This window comes from Patagioenas fasciata, chromosome 6 (assembly GCF_037038585.1).
Source record: "Patagioenas fasciata isolate bPatFas1 chromosome 6, bPatFas1.hap1, whole genome shotgun sequence".
In the NCBI taxonomy this organism is placed as follows: domain Eukaryota; kingdom Metazoa; phylum Chordata; class Aves; order Columbiformes; family Columbidae; genus Patagioenas; species Patagioenas fasciata.
In genome coordinates this window covers 38,511,163-38,524,266 of record NC_092525.1, presented here as the reverse complement: position 1 = coordinate 38,524,266, position 13,104 = coordinate 38,511,163, and the positions used below count along the sequence as shown (strand labels likewise).

The 13,104-nt window shown below is 41.9% G+C and overlaps 1 protein-coding gene across 1 annotated transcript in view; it reads right to left on the bottom strand.

Moving 5' to 3' along the window:
• C6H1orf21 (chromosome 6 C1orf21 homolog) overlaps positions 1-13,104 on the bottom strand; it is a 108,923-nt gene that overhangs the window by 33,915 nt on the left and 61,904 nt on the right. Inside the window, exon 3 of the mRNA XM_065842655.2 lies at positions 8,738-8,832. Within this exon, the coding sequence (XP_065698727.1) occupies positions 8,738-8,832 (95 nt within the window). The remainder of the gene's footprint in view (positions 1-8,737; positions 8,833-13,104) is intronic.

Here is a 13,104-nt window from a genome sequence, read left to right as displayed (position 1 = left end):
TCCTGGCTACTAGAAACCACTTTAAAGACGCATTTCTCTATAAGCAAGCCAGGAGATCAAAGTGTTGGTGTTGGTCAAAAAAAACACAGGATAAAGATAAAAGGAGGAAAAAAGAGAGAGAAGGAAGTGTCTGTCACAGGACCCCAGCGTTAAATCCCCAGAACTGGGTGCTAGAGATGTATTACGTGCAGCAGACAACAGTTTGTGTGACTGACTTCAAGTCCACCTCTTCAACCTGGTCTTTAAGGACATTAGTTAGGGAAGTTCACAAAAGAAAACACTTTTTCCACTAAAAAAACAGCCACGGTATAAACAAGTTACAGCAAAACCACAGTGACTTTAAGAGGGATTTGCCTGAGACCAACATTGAATGTCCCACGCTACTTTACCTTCAATACACCAAAATTAACAAATTCAGTATTGGTTTTGAGTCTAAAACGGCACATCCCCAAAATTTTGCAGGTGCAATACTGTATTCAAACTAAAACCAAGAGATCATTAAGACTGCGTGGTTAAATATCTAATGAAATCTGTATGGATAAATTTGATGGTTTTAGGCATTTCTGTGTGTTCGTTTCTGCCCTTATCTTGTCTTATCCTCTGTTCCAAAACAGCAGAATTAATAATTAACACATCCCAGGGAATTGCTGAAAAGCAAGTACCAAAACAGAGGATACACATTGCCGACAGCTTTCAAAACCTTATTTCTTATCATTCTTGGAGCTTCACTTCCTCAAATTTTGAGATGCACAAGCTCTTAAAAAATAATAATAATAAAAATAATAAAAAAGAACCTAAGCTCTACAAAAAAAGGGGGACGGACAATGGTTCCCAGTCCTTGCAATCATGGAAGAAACGCTTAAACCAGAAACTTCCAGAGCTGTATGTGTAATGTTTTTTAAGTAACTAATTTTACATATGATCTATGTATTTTGGCCGGCTGACTCATTTTCAAATGGCTGATGTTGGCAGCGCTGCAGCGCAGGCTGGTTTACCGCAAAATGCGCAAGAAGCTATTCTGGGGTGTAGTATATATATATTTCTATATGTCCTCCTGGAGAGAAGCGGTGGGAATGGCATGTCCAGGCCATAGACCCACTGCCCGTGGCTGTGACAACCTCAAGCACAAGGACGATGACGACGAGAGGGTTTGAGAAATGCCCATGGACTCGTGGTTGCTGGTGGCTCCGGACGGACGTCACTTGCTCCGGACACCCACCCAAAGCTCCTCTTGGGTCTTAGATTTTCACGACTATTTTTACCCCCTAGCAAACGCTTGCAAGGCTGCAATTACATGTTGCTTCTGGATGCTGTTATTTTAATGCGTTTAGAAAGAAATATTATTCGTTTTTTTAAACTTTCTAATTTAAAATCACATCCGTCAGGAGCCTGATAAATGATACCATTCTACCTCTCAGTAGAGCACTACGCAGATTTACTTAACAGAGGGTGAAGGCTGAAACAAGGTCTAGTCTGAAGAAATACATCTGAAGCACAATTAATTTTTATATTATCTTCCAACTTGCTAAAAATGTTTATTAATAGTATCCACTTCTTTTCTAGATTTTTGAAAAATTAAATACTAAAGGAAAAATTAATATTTCTTCCACCAAAACCATTTTTAATGGAATTCAGAAGAAAAAGAATATTAATACTCAGGGCAATCATTCACTTTGATCTCTATATAATATGCAGTGACCCATAAGTGGAATGAGCTAAAACTGTCATAAATTCATTATGAGAAACGATTCTTTGAAGAATTTCACGGCAAAGTTGAAATGAAATGGGCAATATGGAAATAAGCTAATTGCACGGTATTTAAAATAACTGGCTCTAGTAACAATATCCTTTCCGTGCACTTCTATTTCAGCTTCAAATGCATTTCTTCCAAAGCACATCGGAGAGGCTGGTTTATGAAAACTGAAGTGTTGTAATTACTTAGTACTGATAGCTATAGGGCAGTATCCGTTTAGGATCTCAGAGTCTGAAAAAAAGGAACCCAACATATTGTTTTATAATTTAAATTTCCCCGGGAAAGGGAAGCTGGGAGTACGTATAGCATAAGATGAGCCGATACAGACTGCACCAATGAAGACTGGAGGAAGACACATCCAATAAACAAATAAATATTCCCAGGGGAATTTCTTCAGTATCATCTTAGAAAACGAAAAGCAAAATTCTCCCTTCACCAAGTGGGACATGTTTGCTCTGCCCGGTCTGCCCCTGCCACCGCCGGCAGAAAGGAGTTGATATTACACTCCTCACTCCTTCAATGCGTTACTTTTACATTTGAATCCCTGCCTTTCATTTACTTATTTGTTCCATATCTGTGTTTTGCAGCCACGCCTTTTATTCTGTGGTTTGTCTCTGAAGCAGAGAGGAGCAGCCGCGATGGGGAGCATCCCTCTGTGAGGAGCCTGCGGGACCTGTTCTTCCCCAGATCTCCCTCGGGGCCCCAGGATTTGGCTGATGTGGCATTTAAGCAAAGCAGATGCTTCTCCTGGTGGGAAAACGTGTGGGGGAGTAGCCTGGCTCTGCAGCCCTCTCTGCTCTTTTCCAGCTCCCACAACGACGGGAGATGCAATGGGTGGGCGATGGAGTATTATCAAGTCTCCGGGCACACCTGGAGATGCTCGCTCTGTCCTTTTATTGTTCTCATGCCCCAGAAACCAAAGAAAAAGGGCGTCTCAATTTCTTTTTTCCCCCCCCAGAGTGACCCCAGTGTGTTTTTGTGCTTTTCTCCCTGTCTGGATTCCTACACAACAGCCAAAACCATCCAGACACAAGGAAGGAATTTTCAGGTGGTGAGAGCCTGGCCCAGGTTGGCCAGAGAGGTGGTGGCTGAACCATCCCCGGAGACATCCCAGGCCAGGCTGGACGGGGCTCTGAGCAACCTGAGCTGGTGAAGATGTCCCTGCTCATGGCAGGGCTGGCACTGGGGGAGCTGGCAAGGTCCCTCCAACCCAAACTGTTCTGTGATTCTGTGATCTTCAGCATTTCATTGAGCTTGAGGCTTCATATGTGAAAATAGGAGAAGGGAAAATCGTGCAGCAAGAGGTGGAGAAGTTAATAGCTTCTCCTTTATATAGAAAGATATTTAGATATCCATCCTTGACGGTGGATAATGAACCAACCTGATGCCATCGTCCCAGCGCTTGTACCTGGAGCTGACACCACACCAGCGGTGGGACAGGGTCTCCTGGATGGTGCTGAACACAGCACCAAAAGCAAATGAGGCGTCAACATCAGATTTAAAACACCAAAACACTTTGGGGTAGACAAAACCCAAAAAAACCTCTTTTTAAGGGCTTTAGGTCTTGGGCATTTCTGGGTTCTTTCCCATCATAAGCTGAGCACAAGCAAATCCTGTCCCGAAACAGTGTGTTTCAAAACACATTATCATGGCAAAATTGTTTAAAATAAATAATTAGGAAACTACAGACAGAACTCTTAGTACTGTGATATACATTAATATGATACTAATTTTAATTTGTACAAAGCTGTTCACCAATGTACTGCAACAGCGCTGTGATATAGAGTTCTGCGTTTAAATCACAGCCTTTCAAATCTCATCTAGCAATAGTACACAGCAGTGGCTTTAAACACTCTAAGATACCAAATTTTACCGGGCTTAAATTTGCACTTGTGGTATTTTGCATATGTAGAAAGGAAAACACCACAAATACCCTCAACAAATTTAGGCCCAGAGTTTGGTGGCTAGCTTAGTTCTTTTAACTAGCTTATTTTTTTTTAAGTACTTAGATTGGGCAGCCTGGCAACAGAATGGTAAAAAGATATTTTCCTAAATTGATCTGGAATTCAGACATATGCCAATATTTGCATTACACATCACAAAATGTTTACGATTGATGTACCTATAATACATATTTTGCTTACCTATGTAAAGATTTATATTACAGACAGTGGCTTCACTTCCACATATTATGTTTTATGTAGTTATTACAGTCGTTTCATTCATCATTTTCTGCTAGGTTTTTAATTCCGTACACTTCATCTATCAGATACTACTGTCTATTTTTAATATATCACTGAAGAAAATGATAACTGGTGTGGAACGCTGAGCTACGGATACCGAGGGTTTGCAATACTAAGTAGTACGGAGCTGAATGATAAATGGAGAAGAGCGGCTGGGTTGAGAAGCTCAAGACGTAGTTAGGAAATAACAGTACACGCAAGGCTGACAGGAATTACATTTGCAGGTAAGTGGAGTGGAAATTTATACTTATTGGGAAAAAAAAAAAGGGCAAAACATTGTTTGTGTTATTAAAGGTGGAGTGAGAGATAGGAAGAGCAATGGAGAAAGGCAATTTTCTTCCAGCTCCAGCAGGAATTCATCTCAAGCTCTAACAGGCGATTTCGCTACGGAGTTTCAGGACAAACAAGGATTATGCCCAGTTGTTTTGAGGGTTTGGATAACAAAGCATAAAAATCCCAATAAGAAGCTCTTTTGAGCCAATGTGGAGCGCAAAAAGATTTCTATTAGGACAAGTTACAAAGACGTCCAGAACCTGAACTACAATAAATACTGATTTAACCAGCTAACACACAAAAAATGTAGTTTTAGGTATTTGATACTTTCAGAGGTCTCTGTACTATTACAGAGGAAAACTGATACAGTTCATTGAGTTCCCCAAAGCTTCACAAATACGCAACACCGTCTTATTTTACCCTTTCTGGCAATAAGATCTTGCAGTGGAAAGCCATTAGTGCTGTGAGAGTATGGAAATGAGGACAATTAAATCCATCCTGTTATGAATGCTAAACAGGCTGTTACGATTGTACATCTAACGTGATGCCATAGAGCTAAACAGCAAGTCCTTTCCAAACAAAAAGTTAACAGGTCTTCAGAAATGTTTTATTCATTCTGGTCATACCTGCTCATAACAGGTATGCTTTAGAACCAATTTGGACTTTGAAAACACGCTTTTTTTTTTTAGCATTTTAGCTTTCTAAAGTAACAAAATCAGCTACATGATGTATGTGGTTAGCCATCATTAGTTTTTGCTAATACTTATGGCCAAAAAAGCCCATCCTGATCTGCTGAGTGGTAACCTCAGAGCTGGTAAAACACACTTTGTCTTAGAGAAGGCTTAGCATAAAAAAACCCGTTCATCAACCCAGATTTCCCCCAAAAAGACAGGGAAACACAGGAGAGCTCCCCACTGCCCCAGTGGGGTTTTGCAGAGTGGATCCACAGGGACCTGAGGATTAATTTTAACACACAGGGGTTCATTACCTCCCTTGGCATGTTGTCACCAGGCTCTGTGTGGGGTTATATATGTACAGCCCAATATTTGTGACTAAAAAATGTAAATACTTTTGAAAAGCAGTGTAAACAAGGTTTTTTTCTTCCTTATCTACTAGTTCTTTGCAGATGTGACTCCAAATATCCCTGGTTTAGCTGGGCAGTGCCAGCCTGCAGTGTAACCGTGTGTCTCCGGCACCTAATCCTGCGACATCCTGTTCGCAGCAGCAGCTACAAGGACGTGTGATTGTCAGCTCAGGATCGTCCCCACCAAAGACAGCACATCTGGCTTCCTTTGGAGGGTGGGGACGCCCAGGCAGGACACTTGGGAGGGTGCCAGGAGCCAGATGGAGGTACCAGGAATGACACCAAGTAAGTGGAGAAGTGGAGAAACAACCTGGGTAAAGAAGTGAATGGGACTGATGGATACAAAGGAACCACAGGGAGAGCAATAAGTGGCTTTGACAGAGTCTGAAACAAGCCTGGCTTTTTCATATTTTCTTTTTTATTATTCTTTTTCCTTTTCCCTGTCAAGCACCTACATTTTAATTCAAGGAGGCCTTTGATTCTGCCAGAAAATGTCTTCGTGTGGAGCATCTTCTGTTCCACCTGGCACACAGCCCTAGCACAGCCATTCCCATTGTCAAGCCAGCTCAGGAGTATTTCTGCTTTACAGTGTCAGCCTTGCTCAGGTTTTGAGCCCTGCTTAAGCCTCGAGTCAAAGCCAAGAAGATGGGGATTCACTGACAGAACCTCATTTCCCCCAGGGCTACCTGTGCTTCTACCAGCCCTTCTCCGCTTCTCTCCTTGAACAGGATAAAGCCCTGACTGCAGAATCCTGGCATAAAATGACAATTTGCCTGGTGTCTGCCATGTCCTCCCATCCTCTTTATCTACTTGCATAAGCTTTCTTTTTATTTTTTTCCCCTGACTCAGAAATATCTCAACACCAAAGGCAGGGATGGCACCACATCAAAGAGCCTCAGTTATAAGGGAAGCGGTTTTATTTTCACTTTGAGCAGAGATTTTATTTTTAAGCAAGGCTTCAAAATACCTTAAAAAATTAACAGTGATGATAATGGGACTGAAAAATTTGATGGCATCTGAATAACATAATTCAAGCACAAGCATCAGAGGGTAAGATAACCCACACTGGAGCAGCTCCCAGGGAAAATTCAAGTTATACATCTCGTCTGGGCTGCATTTCGAAGGAGCTGTGAATCAGCAGCCCTGGGACAATTAAAAAACAAGAGAGAAGGGAAAAAGGCTGCTTGATTCTCCCATCACCTTTTCTTCTTCCTAAAATTTCTGGTTGCCTGGAAATGGCTGATGAGCAGGCGGGATTATGTAAGCACTTGCCAACTTGCTCACACGTTAAGTAAATGAAAGCCTGAGTGATGGGAAGCTTAACCCGGCCTCTGAGCAGTGAACTAAAACCTGTTTACCAAGGTGAACTCACATAGTGAAACCCCTCTAAAAAAATAAATCCAGGAGTGACAAGGACTTGACAATTCCCAGGATTAAAAAGCTGCATACATTACAGAAAATGTAATCTCCTTCTAGTAATAAGAGGAAAAGGAAAATAAAGCCTTTTTGGTGCGCAAGACAGTTTTTGTTTTAAAGTACACACGTCCTCTCTGATTGAAGACTTCCTTGTGTTATTGTCCTTTTTTTCCCCTCCTGATAGATGTGTCAGAGGAGAGAGCTACACCAGCCCTCCAACTCCATATCAAGTTGTGTTTTCCAACAAACCCACTGTTCCCATCAAACACGGCCCGTCAATAATCAAATAATAAGCACCATGCTGTAGGAATGTATTTTCCTGAATTTAATCAGGGTAACACTTGGGTGCTACCAGAAGGCAGGCACTAAAAAAAGCCATGCAAAATATCTGTATCTAATTTCAAATACAACTCCGGCAACAGCGTCACCTGAGCAGAGCTAAGTTTGCCTGGACTCTTCCTTGTTGTCATTCAAGTGGCACGTTACCTTTGGCAAATATTCCAATGTAACTAGAGCTGAAGGCTAGTTTAAAGTTTAACCTGCTAGGCTTCCTCCATTTTTAAAAAATCAAAAAAAACCCGGAGGATTGTGCTCATTTTTCCTTTTTCTCCGTTTACCAACAAAGCACTGGAGTCTCTAAAACGAGAAAAGAATTCTTGCAGTCACATTTCTTCCTGTTCAAAACAAACATGCTTATGTTGGCCATAAAGCTGAATGCACTGGGGATGCTGCTAGAAACAGTGATATTCTCAGCACTGAAAAAACCCACCCAAATCCTGCTTCCAGATCAAGTTGTGCTATCCCCTGCAGCATCAGCAGGTGACAAAATACCTGATCTGGAGAGCAAAGCAGAAATCGTGTCGCTCAACCGCCACTCGAGCAACGAGGTAAGGACAGCACACAGCAACATAAACTCTTCTGTTTACCACAGGCATGCATGTGTGGTTGTGTAAGGCAAGTTTGTGGGTCTAGAAGAGGGAATATAAAGTATTGAAGTTGCTTGGGGCTCATTTGCATCTCCAGGAAGAGAGAAAAAACATCCCAAAAAGGGGATTTTTGTACAGCTGTCCGATGATGGCAAAAGGCAAATCCTCAGCTGGTGATAACGGTTGTGGCTCCAGGGAAATCTGCTGCTGGATGTTCCCCCTTCAGTCTTACAGATGGAGGAAAAAAACCAATCCTACGTGAAGAAAAGCTGCAGTGAACGGGTGGGGGCAGATGTGAAATTTTGCACCCAACTATTACAATTGTGAGGTGCCTTCAAAAAGTTAAACTGGCCAAAGCCTCAGTCAGCCAGTTATAACCTTGACATTTGTTCAGCTTTATAAGAGAGGAAACGACTTCTCTGGAATGCCAGAAGTGACTCAACCATGAGTTTTTAAGCCGCTTCAAGAGCGTCCTGGTTATTTCAAGGAGTACTAAGAGTTTACCTGAGATTTTCTTCCTTTAAGTGGAACTACGAGCTGGCAAGGTGCTCAAATCAGGGTAAAAGAAACACACTCAAAACTGATTCTTGCGACCGCTGTGTTATGAATAGATTGAATATATTGCTTTTTCTATTCCAAACTGCCTTCCCTGTGAATTTTAAAATACGTAAAACCAGAAAGCACAGAGCAAATGATATCTACATAAGTTGGTCATTTTCTTAATGGCACTGCTGGTTTACTACCAACTCGTTTGCAATACAGACACAGACATTTCCAAGCGCGTATATTCACATCTGCAAAGGAGGTGAGCGAGTATAATGGCAGAAGCACTGGCTCCAAGCTCAAGTAGAGCCTAATTCAGAAAGACAAGCAGGAAAAAGTCATATTTTGCAACTTTGAGCTTAGCAGGGAGTGATGACATTTTCAAGAAAATCCTCCCGCCATGTGTAAGCTGCGGTATGAATGTGCCACACGTTGCATATTTCATTAGAAAAGCAGAGCCACGTTATTTCATTAGAGAAGCGATAAGTTCAATCCTTACCAAGTTTTCTTGGTTCCTGGCTGCTATTTTCTGATCATCTTCTCCCCCATTTTTCATGTATTTGACCTCTTCCACTGGTTTGATCCTATACTCATCTGAGCACCAAGAAAAGAACAAAAAAACAAAAGAAAACAAAATTTTGAACCAGTGTAGTTCAGCAGCTGGAAAAAAACAAACCAAACAAACTAAAACCAAAACAGCTGACTAGAAATGACCCTAATTAAGCAAAGCAACTAAAAATTACATGTATATAGTTTCAAAGGCTTAAATGTGATGGATATCAAAGAAGTTTTTCCTCAATGAAGCTTCAGTAAGAATTTCAAGTTCTGGCTTCTAGAAATTGTTTAGTAGTGATTTGGTCTAGTACAGCCACGGCACCACGAACAGGGGATGTTTGGTATGTACTTGCCCTCAAATTCCTACTTTTCTGTATCATACGTTTAATACAAACATGTTCTTTGATCCTGCATTCGCCCTGGGTTTTTATTATCAGCGGGCAAAGCCGCGAGGTACATTAGTTACTACAGAGAGGAGTCTGCTTGTAGGTGTTCCTTCCATTGAAAAAAACCTCCTTGGAAAAGCAATGCTGATGGAAGCTATTTAAGAACACACATCCCCCAAACCCCACTGCTTTTTTAATTATTATCTTGGTTTTTTTTTTTTTCCTGTACTTTTTAAACGCAGCTAAAGCACAAGGGACACAATGTACAGTCATACAGTGATTTCTGGAGAAAAGGCCCCATTCTGAGCATCTTTCTCTCCCCACTCCCCCCACCACAACCATTTTTCTTCCGCATTAATACTACCCAGATACAAACCCAGCATGAAAATGAGTAATAAGTAAGATTCCTTGTTTGCCCTTAATATAATATCTCTGAGCTAGGAATTTCAGCTCTTCAAATCATAAATTTCCAGCTCCTCTCCCAGTACTGAAATATCTTACATACTATAAGTAAACAGCCTCACCAAAACTTGAATAAAGGGTTTTTTTTCATTGGGAGGACAAGAAGGGATATGGTGATTCTTCTTTCTGGCCCTAGAAAACAGTGCTTCAAGTACCAACCCAGCCTAATCAAAATGATTTAGAAACTTTTAACCACAGAGTATGTAAGTCAAACAAGCCTAACTTGGAAAAGCAATCTGCTTTTCTTATTATAGTTTAAATAAAACTCTGAATTTCTTAAATAGCAGCATCTCAGATGCAGAGCCTCAAAGCAGATGGAAGAATTTAAGACAACATTATTAGACTGGTAAATGTGAACAACTCCTCTAAATTTTTTTTTTCTCAATAGAATTTAGGCAGTCTGGAGGTGACAATTCATAAAACCAAAAAAGCTGCACACAATAAAGCCTGGGGATTAGAAGTCGTTGATTGACTGCAATATCTAACTTACATTTTTCTCGCTCCTTCAATGATCTCTGTTGTGATTAGCAATAAAACCCACATGCAGAAAAAGCATAAAACTCCCAGGGCGGTTTGTACAGATTTGAATAGGAAAAGAGATGAGAAAGAAAAAATAGCACAAAGGAAGTTTGCACAACCCACAGCTCGTTCACATTCACCAAGAGTGAGGTGTGTTCAACCCAGCCCTGTAAAAAACAAGTTGGGTATGGAGGCCCTGATGTTCAGGGGCAAAAATAACCTCTGAAACGTGTTTCCTTATTCCAAAAGATTAATTGTGATTGAACACCGAGCACACGTCCGGGCACGAGACAGCATGTAAAGGATGCTTGCTTGGAAGGTATCATCTCTGGTAGCAAGTGGACCAGGGCACTGAGGAGCCCATGACTGATAATCAGTATAATCTGATTTACATATGACAGATACGGTTCAATAGGATGGAGGCAAGACAGGATGGAAGGCTTTTAAGGCTTTTGTTGGAAACTTAATTCTGTATTTCTGCCCTGATTGTCAGAAAGTGCTGCCAGGCGTCACTGCTCAGTTATCTGCGCTGAGGCTTCTCAAATTCATCATCACTATCATGACAACAATCTTGTAATTATTGCACCATTACTACTTAGAAATTTGTGCTGCTCTTACCGAGTGACTGGAGTAGAATAAAATAGACTCCTTCAGTTGGAAGGGACATACAATGACCATCTAGTCCACCTGTCTGACCTCTTCAGGGCTGATCACAAGTTCAAGTGCATTGTTAATGGCCTTGTCCAAATGCCTCTAAAACACAGGCTTGGGACGTCGACTGCCTCTCCAGGAAGCCTGTTCCACTGTTTGACACCCCTCCAGTAAAGAAAAGGTTCATAATGTCCAGTCTGAACCTTCCTCATTAAATTCCATCCTATTAATAACTGCCCAATGCTCCCATCTGCTTAGATCCCTCCATGAGGCTTCCTTGTCCCTCAGGAGAGTCAAAAGTACCTCCAAGTGTGGTGTCATCAACAAACTTGTCAATGCCATGTTCAACTCCAGCATCAGGTCATTGATACATTCAGTTCCAGAAGGACAGGGAACTGCTGGAGAGAGTCCAGCGCAGCCACCAAGATGCTGAAGGGAGTGGAGCATCTCCCGTGTGAGGAAAGGCTGAGGGAGCTGGGGCTCTGGAGCTGGAGGAGACTGAGGGGGGATTCATTCATGGGGATCAACATGGAGAGGGGGAGTGTCAGGAGGATGGAGCCAGGCTCTTCTTGGTGACAACCAGTGACAGGACAAGGGGTAATGGGTACAAACTGGAACACAAGAGGTTCCACTGAAATTTGAGAAGAAACTCCTTCCTGGTGAGGGTGGCAGAGCCTGGCCCAGGCTGCCCAGGGAGGTTGTGGAGTCTCCTTCTCTGCAGACATTCAAACCCGCCTGGACACCTTCCTGTGGAACCTCAGCTGGGTGTTCCTGCTCCATGGGGGGATTGCACTGGATGAGCTTTCCAGGGCCCTTCCAGCCCCTGACATTCTGTGATTCACCCAGCACATCACCAGCCCACCCACCCCACAGCTGGACAACGTGGCCAGAAGGGACGCTGTGAGGGACAGCAGCTGACTCGGAGGAATGGGCAGCCCAAGGTCTATCAGGATTCTTAAAGACTGAGATTAGGAAAAAAAAAAAAAAAAAAGCATTGAATGCCCCTGCTTGTTCTTCATCCCCATTAAGTCTGGTGACCATCATCACCAAGTATCAACTTCTTGTGTAATTTCCACAGATATTTACAACCATGTTAGTAAATGTGCTTTGTTCCAATACTTTACTTACAAATACAATAACTACTCAATTATCTGTGCAGCACAGCTGGTGTTGCTTTTCTCTCCATCCTACCAACTGCAGGAGAAATGCAGACACCTGGACAATTCATGCCCAAGAAATGCAGCAACAAGAACGTTTCCAAAAAATAAAACAGTAATTTTTAGTTTATATTTTTGGATATTTTGGATATGCCGACTTGCCGACATGCAAGTCTTATTTCAGAGAATTCCACCTTCCTTTCGGGAGAACATAGATTAAAACAACATCAGGAGGTCAAAGTAGAAGACACCTGCTTCTGTAGATGTTGGCAGAATTAGTCTTTTAGTTGAAAGTGACTTAATATCTGTTATATGTGTTTGGGCATGGGAAATCTGTACTTGTAGCCCAAAAAGCAATGTAAATTTGACACAATCTAAAGCTGACAACCCACCTTACAGGCCAAGCAGGTACATCCAGTGCCTAAATAAAAGATTATCAGACAGGAGTGCCAAGCAGCTAGAAACTCCATTAACCCCTGTGTTTCGAGCAAGTGGTGCATGTACTAATATCAGACAAACAGGTGAACACAGCGCTGGCCTGTGGAAAGCGAAAAATCACCCTAATTTTAGTTAATGGGAACAAATGAGGGGACTGAGCCATAAACAACTGCTTTATCAGATACACAGAGATGAAGGGAACGGATCAGCAACGTTAAGTTTGAAGATATATGATTACTCATAAGCTCTCATAATTTTCAATCACAGGCAAAATATTCTCCTTAGAACAGGGAGAATACAATACATGGGCAACATTAGTTCATATTGAGTAGTTGCTTCCTGAAGATAGGTGTAAATAGATATCCTTCCACTTTCAAAGGGGGGGAAAAAACAGCTAAGTAATCATAGAGAAAGAAAAAGGAGTATCCAGCTGACTACAAGCCGACAGCTTCCCAGGTATGAGGAGGGGACCAGCCAATATTTAGCACATTCCCAGCCAAGATTGTTGGCTGCAATGAGGAGTCAACCAGAAGGGCAACTAAAGGGTGTAAAGGAGGAGAACGCAGCGAGCAGCTTCACTGGGGAAGATGCTACTAGTTGGTGTAACTGAGAAGAAACTAATCTGATGCGTAACACCTTCTTCTTCACACATAAGAAAACATTCAATTTTTCAAATATACTAAGTATAGCAATTAAAT